The sequence below is a fragment of the Brassica napus genome, chromosome C6 (genome assembly GCF_020379485.1).
Source record: "Brassica napus cultivar Da-Ae chromosome C6, Da-Ae, whole genome shotgun sequence".
Taxonomy (NCBI): Eukaryota; Viridiplantae; Streptophyta; class Magnoliopsida; order Brassicales; family Brassicaceae; genus Brassica; species Brassica napus.
Window position 1 is genome coordinate 18,622,841 of NC_063449.1, and position 14,636 is coordinate 18,637,476.

Sequence of the window (14,636 nt, forward strand, 5' to 3'; positions counted from 1 at the left end):
CAAATCCTATTGTATTTATGATAAACTTGATAGGTGTTTGCAGTCATATTTGAGATTCAGATTAGGTTTTAACTCTTGATTATCTAAGATTTGTTAATCTGATTTCTGTCTCCGAGCTACACATGAATACTGCAAATGAGGTTGTCTGGTTCACTCATCAGATATCATTTACTGTGGGGTCATTAAGCGTTGTTCTTTAGCTTTCTTCCTGTGGCGAGTCACATGGAAACTCATGTTGTCTTAAGGCACCATGATAATGATGATGGTTGATGTCGGCATCATAGTGCCCCCACACATCCTCCCAAATACAGCTCATTACATCATTGATTCCACCAACTCTAAGACAATTCCAAAGTACCTCTCTCTCTCTCTTATTGATCTTTGTGTGAACCCAAATCAATGAGATCTGATACTTGGTAACTTCCACTAAAAAGTTATGTGATGCCCATCATGGATTTGTGCACAGATTGTAAGGTAATCGAATTCATAAACAGTCTGATGAATGATGATATACATACAAGCACATATAGAAACAGATGGTTACATTAAGAATAACACAATACTCTGTACAAAATAGAATCAAATCACACACAAACTCATGAACAAAACAATAAAACTAATGGAGAAAAAAATGAAATGTTTGTTTTGACTCAAAAGAGAAGACCAGATGCCAAAGCGACAACAGATGCAAACAATGCCGGCACGAACATGGCAGCATCAGAAGTTGGGCTTGGAGCCGGAGCTTCCACGGTGGCGGCCGTCGCTTGTCCTATGGCTGAGAAAGCCACCGCAACGACCATGAAAACAACCATCATCTTCATTGCCTCCATTACTTGCTTCTCTTTGATGATGAAAGAAAGATTTTAATATTTTGTGTGTGCGCTGTGTTGCGATGATAATAGCTGTGGGGATGGTATTGTGTCTATTTATACAACAATTGAAGGAGACTTTCACAGCTGGCAAATTGGCTGTCTCTTAGCTCAAACCACATTCTTCTTTTTAGTCTCAAGTGGTCTCAACCACCGTCTTTTTTTCTTTCCAATCTCACAATTACTTATTGCATTTCATTATAAGTGTCAATTTGACATTAAAAAAATAAAAAATTGTATAATAAACTAATATATCTATATTTAATGTATGATTAATTAAATGAGAATGATTTAAATAAAAATCTGTTGGTTATTTAAAAGGATAAAAAGTAGATTTAATGTACAAATTTACATTGAAATTGTAGAATGACACTTATTTTGAAACAAAATAAAAAAACTTAAAATGATTCTTATTAAGAAACAGAGAAAGTATATTTTAAAAATATTTTTACATTATTTATGTTTTGATTACATAATAATATAATATTTATGTGTTAGTTCACATGAGTGTAGTTAAGAAAAAACAAGTAACGTCAACTTCTTATATGTTTTTAATTACTTTTTGGTGTATATGTTTAATTACTTTTGCTTAAAAACTAAAATATTCAAACAAGGCTACTAAACATTTTTATCACAAAAAGACTACTAAACCATTTGAACTTGTTTTTGTCAACAAACGCATTTTCAAAACAAATCGTACTAACATATTTGTCGCAGAACTATCTTCATCGAAACTTTTTATTTTCTAAAAAAAATCAAAAAAACTTTATTTCTTACAGCAAAAAAAAAACTATTTATATTCTATACAATAATAGCACTTCTTTAAGAATCACTTGATAGTGTTGGTTTCATTTCATTAAAGAGTCAATTAGCCGTTTTAGTGTTTCCTTGAAATCAGTGAAGTTTTGTATCAAAGTTCACACCAAACTTTGAAAATGACCAACTACCCCACATTGCAGAAAAGGAACTAATTATTTTGTTGATGACCGTTTAATTTGATTTTTCTTCTTTGATCATTGCAATTCTGTATATCAATAGCAAATGTATTTATATTTTAACAAAAGCAAACTGACCAAAGAAGAAGATGATAAATAAAAACTAGCTGGAAAATCCTTTAAATACCAAACATACAATTATGAATAATCATAGGAAGTACTTTGATATTGAACCCCGCTATGGCATCAAACTTGGGCTAAGATAGGCCTCCCCAGATCTATCTCTCTAGCCTTTATATTCACAATTTTATATTCTTTCCGTTTTATATTAAATATCGTCGTAGAGAAAAATTTTCGTTGCAAAATAAGTATCATTTTAGCATTTCAATGCAAAATTTATTAATTTTATTTTCTAGTTTATTTTTTCATTGGTTGAAATATGGTTAGATGTATGGGTAATGATGTTTTTATATAGAAAATATGCAAAATTAAATGTTTTTTAATCTGTATGTACAAATCTAAAGTGGCACTTAATATGAAACAGAGAAAATATGTTTTTAATGTTTTTTTTACTTCATCACTTACATGTTAGCTTTCTCATCTTTCGTATATATATTTGTTTCGAGTTTGTTTAAGAAGAATACTATTAAGCACTTTCAAGATTCAATTTTCACCCGAGACTTCTGTAGTAGGTTTCTGTTGATTGGATAATGATGCTGACTGCTGAGTGCTAACTTTTTCATGAGTATTGAAAAACTAGACGTGGTCATTTGTAATATATGACGGTCTGATCTACAATTTTATACTATAATTATAATTTTTAATTTATTGGGTCTGATAGCAGGCTAGCCACAATATAATGAATCTAAAAAGGGATTAATTCATGTAAATAAATAGTTTTTCTCCTTGAGTGTTGAAAAAAAAAACATATAAATATGTATTTGAGAGCCAAGCTCAATAAATTATTCAAGCCCATTTGTTATGGAGCTCTATCTTCATGTTTCAAGTTTGTCTACTTTTCTTTCATCACCAGAGAACAAAACTTGTTAGCTGATTCTTTGGCAAAAACGATATGCATCTTACTTTGTCTGTGTATTAAACTGCTTTTGATTAGTGCAAATGATCTTCTTTTTTCGAACACAATTAATGCATCTTGTCTATTAAAATAAAAGTCATGAATTCTTTCATGAGTGTTTTTTTTTTAATTTGGACTGTTATTTAGAATTTTATTAAATATATTTTACTAATCTAGTAATATATAGAATCTTTGAACTACTTTAATCATAACTAGATCTTGACCTACGCGACAGCGCATGTATTTTGTTTTCATTTATATGTACGAAACATTTAGTTTTTACATTATTAGTTATATATTATATTAAATAGATATACAAAATAATATTTATCTATTTTAAGTGGGTTCTTATCAATTTTCATTCTTTTTAACTAATTCTAACCATTTTGTTTATTTATTTATTTATTTTTCTAATTAATTAGACAAAACAACTTTATTAATTGTATTTATTATCATAATTCAACATGATTTATTTTAAATTTTAACCATAATAATTTCACCAGTTTTATACAAAAATTCAAACCGGTTAATAAATATTTTTTTTATTTGTTTAAAGAATCAATTAGATATATCCATCCGAGAGCCCACTCGAATACAAATCAATTTTTTTATATCGAGGTATTTTGGGTTTTAAATAAACTCCATTCAGATATTTAAAATTTTTAGACGGGGTTCGAGTCGGATCCTTCCAGATTCGAATAGGTTTGTATAAACCTAAAATACTTAAATAACCCACATCTAAAACTGTCATCAAATAATTCATAAAAAAAACAATAAAAAAACAATCAAGCTCTACTATATATTATAATATAAACATTTTCAAATGTGTATTCACAGGTTCACAATAATGTCAGTTTACTTATTTGTTATCTCATTAATTTTTCAATCCATCACTTATATTTGTAGCTTTTTATCTTATATATTTATGTCGGTAGATTTGCGTTTGATTATTAGGACATTTAGTATTAGTTATTGTTGGTATGAAAAATGAGCCACATTGGCATATATTCCTATGATAGAGTGAACTGGTTTGGTTTGATTTTAATACGTGGTGAATGATTTATTTAATTATTTATTAAATTACAGTCTGTTTGTTTAAGAGAAAGGAATATTTCTACGTAAACTCGGATGATAATAGATTAGACGTTAATAATGTATAATAAATGAAATGTTATGTAATTTATGACTTTTCTAGTGAAGTCTATTTTTAAAATATCACACATGAAAAAAAGTTGTGACTTCTATTTTAATAGATAAGATATCTTTTTATTTTAAATATAAATATATTTATTTAAAAATTATAACAAAATCTGTTTAAAAATATTTTAACAAGATCTTAATTTTCAAAAATTATATTTAAATATTTTAAATAATTTCAAATTTAATTTCAAATATTCTTATAAATTAATATATTCAGTTTCGTTTATAAAATGAAATTAAAATTATATCCTATTTTTTATCTATTATATAATCATAATCAATCATATTAAAAAAAAATTATTATATTGAGCTAAATATGATAAATTGTATTCAATTGATAAATTTATATATTTTATTTTCATAAGTATAAAATATTTATGTTCAAAAATAAAAATATAATATGTTTGTAAGACGGGTTAACATTAGTAAACTATATGATACATGTAAAAAATCTTTGTAACTACTTTAATCATGATACATTTTCATTTTAAATATATATATATATATAATATTATATTTTAAAATTATAATAAATCTGTTGAAATATATTTTCATAATATCTTAATTTTCAAAAATTTCATGTAAATATTTTCACTAATTTCGTAATTAGCCATGAACTATTATTATGCATTGATAATAAGTTATCATTTATAAAATGAAAAATTAAAATTCTATCCTATTTTTATGTACTTTATAATCATACTCATCATGTTAAAATACAATTATTATATTGAACTAAATATGATAAAATTATATTAAATTGATAAATTGATACATTTTATTTTCATAAATATAAACTATTTATGTTAAAAATGTAATACGATGACATAACGACTTAAAATTAGCAAACTATATAATAAATGTTTAAAAATTAACATATCTTAGACTTTTGTATATACAATAATATATTATCTAAAACATAAAATATATTGGTAAAAAGAAATCTAGCATTGAAGAACGGGTCAGAATTTGACATAAATTAAATACAAATAATTTTAAATATATTTTTTTCATGAATATATTAATTTGTTTAATAACTAAATTAAAATACAATAAAATAAATATATAATAAGAAGTGACAAATACATCTGATGGTTTAAGCAATCGATTAATTATAACATGTAAATTATAAAATTAATATATTTGAAATATTTATAAAAACATTTTATTATATGATTAACGTTAAAATATATATTACTAATGATCGAAAAAATCTATATATATATAACAGAAAATAAATACCCGCGCGGATCAAAATCTAGTTATCTATTGTTTAAAACAAAAAAGGCCTCACAACATATGCTAAGAAACTTCCATAACATTTGTTCTCTTCATATTCGTAGCATTATTTTTCATAAATAAATTTAGTTTACATAATTATATCATTTTAGAATATTAATATTTTAATATTTTTCATTTCGAAAAGTTCTACCAATGTTGATGCTTTTAAATTATAGAAATTTAAAAATATAAGAAAACTAATATGAATATGTAATTGTTGAAGCAAAAACAGTAAAATAACATAAAATTGTGAATAGGAAAAGTTTATTAATTCAATCGATACTAGAGAGACCAGAGAGATCTGGGGAAGGCCTGGTTTTGAAGATTTTCTTAAAAAGGCTTCAATCTCTAACCACACGCGTATCGTCTAGGCGTGGAGACCACAGCTATATAAGACTGTCAGTAGCGCGTGACAATAAATGTTTACCGTCTTAACGCAAAATCTTATTTAAGATTTTATCGTCAGAGATTATATAACGTGCTCGTCACATTGTACACGTGGCATAATATAATTTGTTATTATCCATAACGAAATGTATCGTAAATAACACAAACAGGCTAAGGCTTTTTAACTTTTGTAAGTATATATCCAGCCGTCCATTTTATATCAAACGGTTGTTATTAATAAAACAATTAAAATGAGAAAATAGCAAAAATATATTAGTAAAAAAATAAGGAAAAAATGGCTAAAGGAGGTGAGCGTCGAACTAGAAGAGGGTAAACAGTAAGCAGTTTCTTGTCTTGTGTGTGTGTTTAAAGTTGAAGATAGATAGAACAAGAAGACTAGAGAGAGAGAACAAATAAAAGACAGTGTTCGATCTTCTGGTCTCATCCACCATTTTTATTTTAAAAAACATTGAAAAATCTATACATTTCCTTGAGTTTGAATCTATCTATCTATCTATCTTCCCAGAATATATATAGATTCAGTCTTGTAAGTGTTCTCTTACTGTCTTGATCTTCTTTGTGTCTCTGTATTTGTCTTGCCTTAGAGAATAGAATGGTGGATTTGGGGTTCTAGAACTTTTGAAGAATCGATTCCTCTGCTGTTAATCTTTTCTTATACTGTTTTGGATATTGCTTCTTTTGTAGTGGGGTGATTCATTCTGGTATTGTGGTAGCCAAAGCCGCAGATCTTGAGGTTAGTGGGGGGGTCTTTGTTAGTTTGTTTCTACTAATTAGTTCAAATTGGTCTTCTGTTATTTCAGTTTAATAGATGGATCTTTTGTGTGCATTTAATCTATAAAATGGCTGAAAGTTTCTTAGTCTATTTCTTGGGAAGAATGTTTGATTTCTCTTTGGTGGGTTGTGTAAGGTTGTAATGGAAGAAGTGAAGGGACAAAGAGGAAATGGAACCTCAGATGCTGATTTTGTGTTGCAATGGGGGGAGAGAAAAAGAGTTAGATGCATGAAAGTCAAGAAAGATCAAAGCCGCAAGTCATCTTATTCTTTGACTAAGCGCAAACTCATTTCTCGAGCTGTTTCTTCTGATAGAGGCTCTCCTTCTCGCCATCTTAACCGTCCAAACAAGTAAAACACCGATTCAGAGCTCTTCTTTTTTTTTTATATATATTTATATACATAGTTTTCTGATGTAAAAGCATTGTTATGTAGGATGGTAGAGTCTCCAGGTAATGTGAGGAGATCGTTTGTGGCATCCCCTGAGAAGGAAGATAGATACTACACAACGAGGGGTTCTATGGGTACAGATGAGAGTGGGAAAATTATAAAGGAAGCTGTGAAGGAAACGAAGACGCATGTGTGGCCAAAGCTGTTTATAAATTTGTCAAATAAAGAGAAGGAAGAAGATTTCTTGGCTATGAAAGGGTGTAAGCTTCCTCAAAGGCCCAAGAAACGAGCCAAATTGGTTCAGAAGACATTGCTTGTGAGTCCCCTTCATCATAAACTTTATCTTTCCCCTCTAATAGTGATGCAAATCTAATGAGTATGTAATGTTTTAACGCAGCTGGTGAGTCCAGGTACTTGGTTATCAGATCTGTGCAAAGAGAGGTATGAAGTAAGAGAGAAGAAGACTTCAAAAAAGGTACCTACCTAACTGTTTTTCACTTTCTTGTCTTTCTTTGTGGATGCAAAGATGATGTGATAATTACTCATGTTTTAAAATGAAGCGGCCAAGAGGACTGAAGGCAATGGGGAGCATGGAAAGCGATTCAGAGTGAAGAACAAAGAGTGACTTGAGAAAACATTCCAGATTTTGGTGAGGGCTAGAAGGGAGGAGACAACGCACAAGAATCTGTTTTGTTTCTTTCAAACAAACAATGAGGCACTTTGTATTTCTGCTGATGTTTTGCTTTTGAAGCTAATCTATTAGTCTTTCCTTATCAAAATCTCTATTTCTCAGCCTTTTTTTTATTGTTTAACCATCAGTTGATTCTGCAGTTATTTCATGTATACAGAGCTACAGGGTGAGAAGTGGTTCTTGAATCTCTGTTGTAGGAATGGATGAGAACTCCAAACACAGATCAAGAAAGAGATTACATACATATATTAGAGTGGAAATAAAATAGGCAAAACAGATTAGTGTCTGAATATTACAACACACCAACCAAAACTGCACCTACCATTACCAATTACCAACCCTTTACCTAACGAGTCTCCTATATTTCCTTTCTTGTTTCCTCCATTTCCTATATGACATGCTAGAATCAACGATATAGCTTATGGTTAAATGTGACATAGATAATTATATTTAATGATTAATTATAATTTTGGTAATATTTTTTATAATATGGTAATAAATTATACATCATTATTAAAATATAACATTAAATAATATAATAATAGAAATAAAATAATATTTTGTAAATTTCAAAATATTTTTTTTATATAATTACACAATTTTATTACTAAAAAAGATTTTCATTTTTTTTTACAATTTTAAAAAATCATAAAATTTTAATCATAATATTATTTTTATATATCTAAAAATTTTAAAATACTGTTTAGTTTTACTTTTTCATAATTATAAAACATTATATCAATTTTTTATCAATCTTATTAAAATAGAAGTACATTTATAAATTAACCCTTACAACTTCAATTTATTTCCACCTCATACCACTAAAGTAATAATTAATCTTATCTTTAAACATTAACTGTCTTTTCATAATTTATATACAATTACCTAAAATAAATTCACAACAAATTCATGATAAATCTTAAATTTAATTAACACACCACAGTTCGAAATCATATATTTAGGATCTTCGTAATTGGCAAGTCTTAAGTTATAAAAATACATGACCTAATAAATTTTAACAGATTTATAATCACTACTTTCCCAATTTACTTTGTCTCAATTTTTTTTAAAAAAATTCACTGATTAATAAATAAATATATACGAATTATTGATGATATAGTAAAATAATGGAAATATGATAATATATATGTATATATATTTAACAACCATAATTACATTATTACACCAAGTAATACCAATGGTTAAATAAATTAATATCAACTTTTTTAATTAGTTTTAAAATAATTTAAGTAAACGTACAGAAAAACTAAAAAAATCATTTTATTAACAATATAATTTTGTCAAAGTTTACAATATACTTAACTAAAATAATTATAAAAGCAAAATAAATAACAATGGTTAAAATTTAAAACCTCTAACAATTGTAAATATATATTTTTAGATTGATATTCAAAATTAATTTTCATATTTTCATAAGATGAATATGTCTGATATTTTCATTTAGTTATGTGTGTCATTAGTTTTAGTCAGAAAGAATAATATAAAACTCAACATGCATTTGTATAAAATTGATTTCAAACCAAGCGAGGACGGCCCAATGGTCTTGAGAGAGCTTTGGCCCCAATACGAACCCGGGTTCGAATACCGCTGGCCACCGTAGATTAATATGGGTTGAAAAAGGTGGCCCTCGAGGATACCTTCTACGGAGGTGTACTTAGGCGCTAGTCGGGTTCCCTCTGGGGTGTCCGGATTACCTAGATTATCAAAAAAAAAAATGATTTCAAATATGGAAGGTGTGTCATTAATTAATAAACATGATAAAAATGAGATATAATATTAAATATAAAACAATAATTAATTTACATAAACGAAAAATAACTTGCAAAAACCACATAAACCGATTTAGGTATCCGTTTACTCAATTTAGAACACAATATCGTTTTAAAAATATATAGTTATATTTTCATTATTTATTAGTAATAACTAAAAATTAAAAACTACATAAAATAAGCATGTATATAATATATACATAAATATAAATTATTCTATTTAGATATTATTGGTAGCTTATTTTCATATAAATTAAACTTCACTCAAAATAAAATACAATAAATTTATAAGATAAAAATATGCTGATGTAATCGAATGTTAAAAACAAAATATAACTACTCAATGTAATAAATAGAATTATTATGTTTAAAATCTTATATTTTACAATTATATAATATGTGTCAAACCTTAAATAATATAATTTATATAAAACAAAATTTTACTTATAAAATGAAAATAAATACTCGTGCTGTCGCACGGATCAATCTCTAGTTAATTTTATACAAGTTGTTTTGATATATTTTGTCTAAAAGAAATAGACAACTTTTTTTTAAGATTATATTCTTAAAAATAATTTAAAATAAACAAATTTGTTTATTTTATCTTTAATGAAATCAAAATTTATATCAAAATATTGGTAAAAAATAATAAAATCTACAATAATAGTAAAATTAATTTCTAAATAAAATTAAATTATTTAAAAAATTTATTACTTCACATGGTGCAAGAAAATACCTAGTTGTTTTACATTTGATAAATACCTATAACTGAACACTTGATGTGTGTCCCACGATTAGATGGAATGCCGGTGACCCGTGCCTGCAAATAGAGTGAATTTTATCCTCCTAGTTATCTCTTAAACCTTTTCAATCCAAGACCCACAAGATTCCCCTGATAAAGTATTTTAGTAGCTCTCTTCCGAGTTGACTAACATGTCACACTTCAGACATAGACACTAACCTAACACGTTCCTAGATCAAACTAACCCAAGAACCCTTCTGACCCCTTCATGACCCCTAGCTCTTATGCTTTGTGTCTACTATAATTCAACACCAAAGCCCTTATGCTTACGGTTTTCTCTTGAGGTGGTACCTATCCCAAGGTACGTCTCTGTCTACTTATACATATAGACTTCGTAGCTTATCCTTGCCAACTTCTCAAGGAAGAGATATTCACAAATCTTCCTTTATGAAATATTTCCAAAACTTCTTCAAAGCTTTTTAGAAATCTTCCCTTGATGATTTACCCTTCTCTAAGGTAAATCATAGTTTGCTTAGCCTTCAAGTATCTTGTATTTTAGCTCTACGTCGGCTCCAAGCCCAGTCTTCAAGTCGGCTACACAACTTCACTTCACGTAGCATTTTTTGTACAACTTCATGTAGTACTTCACGACTGGTACATGCACACATGTGAATCACGGGAACCCACTCACCCTGCGGCAAGTTGGAAACTATTTAAATTTGAAACCTCTGTTTGTGGAAATCATTTAATTGAGAAAACTACAAAATCACTTATATATTAATTGATAAGCATTACAACATTTCAAGTATCCAAACTAGGATAATTATTAGAATCTTTAGAAAAATAAGTTAGTCATTTAACATATATTATACTTTTCATTAAACTAAATATCAAATTGATTAGTAGTGTACAAAAAATATTTTTCATTATTTCCTTAAATGAAAGATAAGAAATTACCTAATATAATTAACATATATATATGATAATTATTGATTTTGAATAATAAATATTGAGCTTGTTGCAAAAATGACTCAAAACTCAATGTCAAACACAAAACTAACCCATAACTTTTTTGTAACTTTCATTTGCCTTATTCACCCAAAAAGTTTGGATTGTTAACGAAAATGTCATTACATTTTTTTTATCTTTTACATTTTTTTTTATTCTACCACCCTCATCTTCTTCAAGTATTTACAATATTGACATTGCTATCAATACACCAACCACCATGAACAACTAATTTGAAGCTCTTAATGCACCTAAAAGTCAATTTTCACTCTTCCTATCTTATTTCTTATTCACTAAAACAACATTTCTTTCACTTTCTCTCTTTATTCATCTAAAAAATCCAAGATTTTGATTCTAACTTTTAAAGGTTCATAGAGCCTTCAAGCTTAAGATTCTTAGTCATTAACAAATGGTTCGCTTTCGTGTTGAACTTTTGTGTGCTTGGAGAAGCTAAACAAGTTATCTCGCTAGTTATCTTCGTATAAGTCTTCTGGTCGTAGAAGACTTGTACCTTTTGGTCAATGCAGATGTTAATTTTGCAATTGACTTTACGTCTGTTTTTTAGAGAAGACTTCCCTAGAAGTCTTCCAACTTTTCTTTGTTAACAAAAAAATCTCAAAAATACGAGAGTGTAAGTCTTCTTGAATAAACATGTTAGTTTTACAATTGACCGAATTATGTCAAAAATTTGACTATTTCTAGAACACTTACATGAAAGTCTTCCACCAGAAGACTTTCGGGAAAATCTTCTCAACTGTCGGGGGAAGTCTTCTCACTGTCGGTGTAAGTCGTCTCATATTAATTTTGAAATTGAAAAATAAAATTTTAATATTTAACTTTATTTAGAAGACTTGCACGGAAGTCTTCCAGAGTTTTATTCTGAGATTCTGGTCAACCTTTGGTTATATAAAAGACATATGGAAGTCTTCTAGTTAAAATTAAATATTTAAGTTTTAATTTTCAATTGAAAAAGTAACCTGAGATGATTTACATGAAAATTTTCTAGCAAAAATAAAATATTAATTTTTATTTTTCTCGTGGATGACTTCCGCGTAAGTCTTTTAGAAAAAGTCAAATTTCTGACACAATTCGGTCAATTGTAAAGCTAGCATGTTTTTCCTAGAAGATTTACCAGAAAGTCTTCTCTGGTATTTTCGAGATTTTTTTCAAAAACAAAAGTAAGCCAATGTTTACAAAGGAAAACTTTCAAAGAAGTCTGTTGTAGATTAGACTTCCCTGGAAGTCTTCCTTTGTAAATTTTCAATTGTCAAAATGACCTAAATGGAAGACTTCCTAGAAGTCTTCTGGACGACTTCCGTGGAAGTCTTCTGGACGACTTCCGTGGAAGTCTTCTGGACGACTTCCGTGGAAGTCTTCTGGACGACTTCCGTGGAAGTCTTCTGGACGACTTCCGTGGAAGTCTTCTGGACGACTTCCGTGGAAGTCTTCTACGTCAAAATTTATTAAACTTTCATTTTCTCTAAAACTATAAAAACTTTTTAACATTTTCTTGTTAATTCATGTATATTAGTTGATATTGGGGATCCTGAATGAAATTCATAACTTAATTGATTTTTATTTTGGGGTTACAAACATTCATGTTTATTAATGTTTCTAACTTATTAGTTTTTGTAAACTTGTTAAGTAACTTTAAGATATGTTTTTTAAATTTCAAAATTGTTAATTAACTTCAAGAATATCAAGTCATATGGTTTAATGTGTCTTTTTAGATCAAAAGATATGCTTTTAACATTCATTGAAATTTGAATTTTCAATTTTCACTTTGAGTTTCCCACTTAAATTTTGATTTTCCGCGTATATTTTAAGTTTCCAATTTAAATTTTCCACTTGAAATTTAAGTCTTCAAAGAAGTCTTCTGATAAGACTTCCCTTAAGAATTCTAGCGAAACTGTCATATATTTGAACTTATGTAATGTTTGATCTTTTGTGAATTTGACTAAGTCTTCTTGAAAAGTCTTCTCCGTTGTAGTAAATTTGACTAATTTTTGTGTTATTGTGTTTTGCTACTAAAGTTGTATCAATTACTTCAATAATGTCAAGTACTTTTGGCAAGATAATATTGTAGACGTGAACTAAAAAAAAATTGACCAAAAAAAAATTCATTAATATCTCTTCAAATTTACAAAAGAATTCACAACTAAAAGAGTACACCTGCAAATAAAAAAACTGACCATAAACAAAACTATTATAGATCATTCTTCCCCAAAGACAAGCTTGGACTCCACTTAACATGGAAAAAGACTTCGTCAGAATAATTCTAGGAAGTCTTCCAAAGTTTGGCTCAGATCTGAAAAATCTGCGTATTGAAAAGCATTCAAATCACTTTAAAACAGAGAAAAACTTTAAAATAAGGTAATAACTTTAAGCAACAAAAAGAGTTTTCAAAAGGTAAGAGTTTTAAGCAACAAAAGGTTATCAAATGAAGAAAAATAAGACATGGAGATTTACCAAAACGCTTAAATGTGTTATGAAAGAGGAGACATGGAGAAGACTCCGCCAGAAGACTTCAACGAAGTTTTCTAGTGCATTAAATGTTAGAAGACTTTTGAGAAGCACTAAAATTGCTTCAAAACATTGAAAAGCTTCAAATATAAGGCAAGAACTTAAAACAACAAAAATAGTTTTCAAATGGTAAGAGCTTTAAGTAACAAGAAGTTACCAAATAAAAAAAAATGATTTATAGATCTATCTTTAAAAGAGTGGAAGATGAGAACCATGTAATGAAAACCCTACAAAACACGATGAATTAGTGAGAAAGACATGAGACAAAAAAAAATGATAAATTGATATAAAGTTTGATTTTTTTCAAGTTCTAAGAGATTAGAGAAAGGTTGGAGAATTAAGTTTGGAAAAATGCTAAGAACTTTAAGCAACCAGAGGTTACCGAATAATAAAAAATCAAACATAGAAACTTATCAAAACACTCAGATATATTATGAAACATGATACATGTGAGAACACTACGCTAGAAGTCATTCAAAAGTCTTACTGAAAGTCTTATAGTGCATTTTTTCTGAAGACTTGAGTCACCTAAACCTTAAACTTAAAATAACTAACTAATTAGAAACGAACACTTCAAAAAACTTAAAATCAACTTTAAAAGTGTTTTATATACACAAAACTAAATACATATGAGTCAAAATTTAATTTAAAAAAAACGTTAAACTTCCAAAATCTAATCCTAAGAATACATACAATACTATAACATATGTTTTCAAACCCTTAGCCAAAGAATACTATGACAAAATACATTCACTCATCTATGTTGAAAACAATTCAAGTTTACTAGATCTTAATTTATATAATTTAAATGCTTATAATTACATGATTTCAATTTTTTCCCCATCAAAATATTTTCTATAAAATTTATAAATTATTTTTAAGATCTACTATATGAAAAGACTTTTTGGAAGTCTTCCAGAAGACTTACAAAACCCCATACTACTTACAAAAAC

At 27.9% G+C, this 14,636-nt stretch overlaps 2 protein-coding genes across 4 annotated transcripts; one reads left to right on the plus strand and one right to left on the minus strand.

The window, feature by feature from the left end:
• Positions 1–470: 470 nt before the first annotated feature.
• LOC106402597 (arabinogalactan protein 21) lies at positions 471–916 on the minus strand. The gene has a single exon (XM_013843364.3). It carries the CDS (start codon positions 828–830, stop codon positions 651–653), a length of 180 nt encoding a protein of 59 aa, XP_013698818.1. The 5' UTR covers positions 831–916; the 3' UTR covers positions 471–650.
• A 5,137-nt stretch (positions 917–6,053) lies between these two features.
• On the plus strand, positions 6,054–7,702 carry LOC106402522. 3 transcript variants are annotated; one of them, XM_048760737.1, is made up of 6 exons: positions 6,054–6,084; positions 6,453–6,501; positions 6,676–6,890; positions 6,975–7,245; positions 7,327–7,404; positions 7,490–7,702. In XM_048760737.1, the coding sequence occupies exons 3-6, from the start codon at positions 6,682–6,684 to the stop codon at positions 7,538–7,540; spliced, it is 609 nt and encodes a 202-aa protein (XP_048616694.1). In that variant the 5' UTR covers positions 6,054–6,084; positions 6,453–6,501; positions 6,676–6,681; the 3' UTR covers positions 7,541–7,702. The 3 variants fall into 3 exon arrangements, with proteins under 3 accessions (XP_048616694.1, XP_013698731.2, XP_013698732.2); XM_013843277.3 differs by having other exon boundaries at positions 6,062–6,294; XM_013843278.3 differs by lacking the exon at positions 6,453–6,501 and having other exon boundaries at positions 6,070–6,294.
• The last annotated feature ends 6,934 nt before the right edge of the window (positions 7,703–14,636 follow it).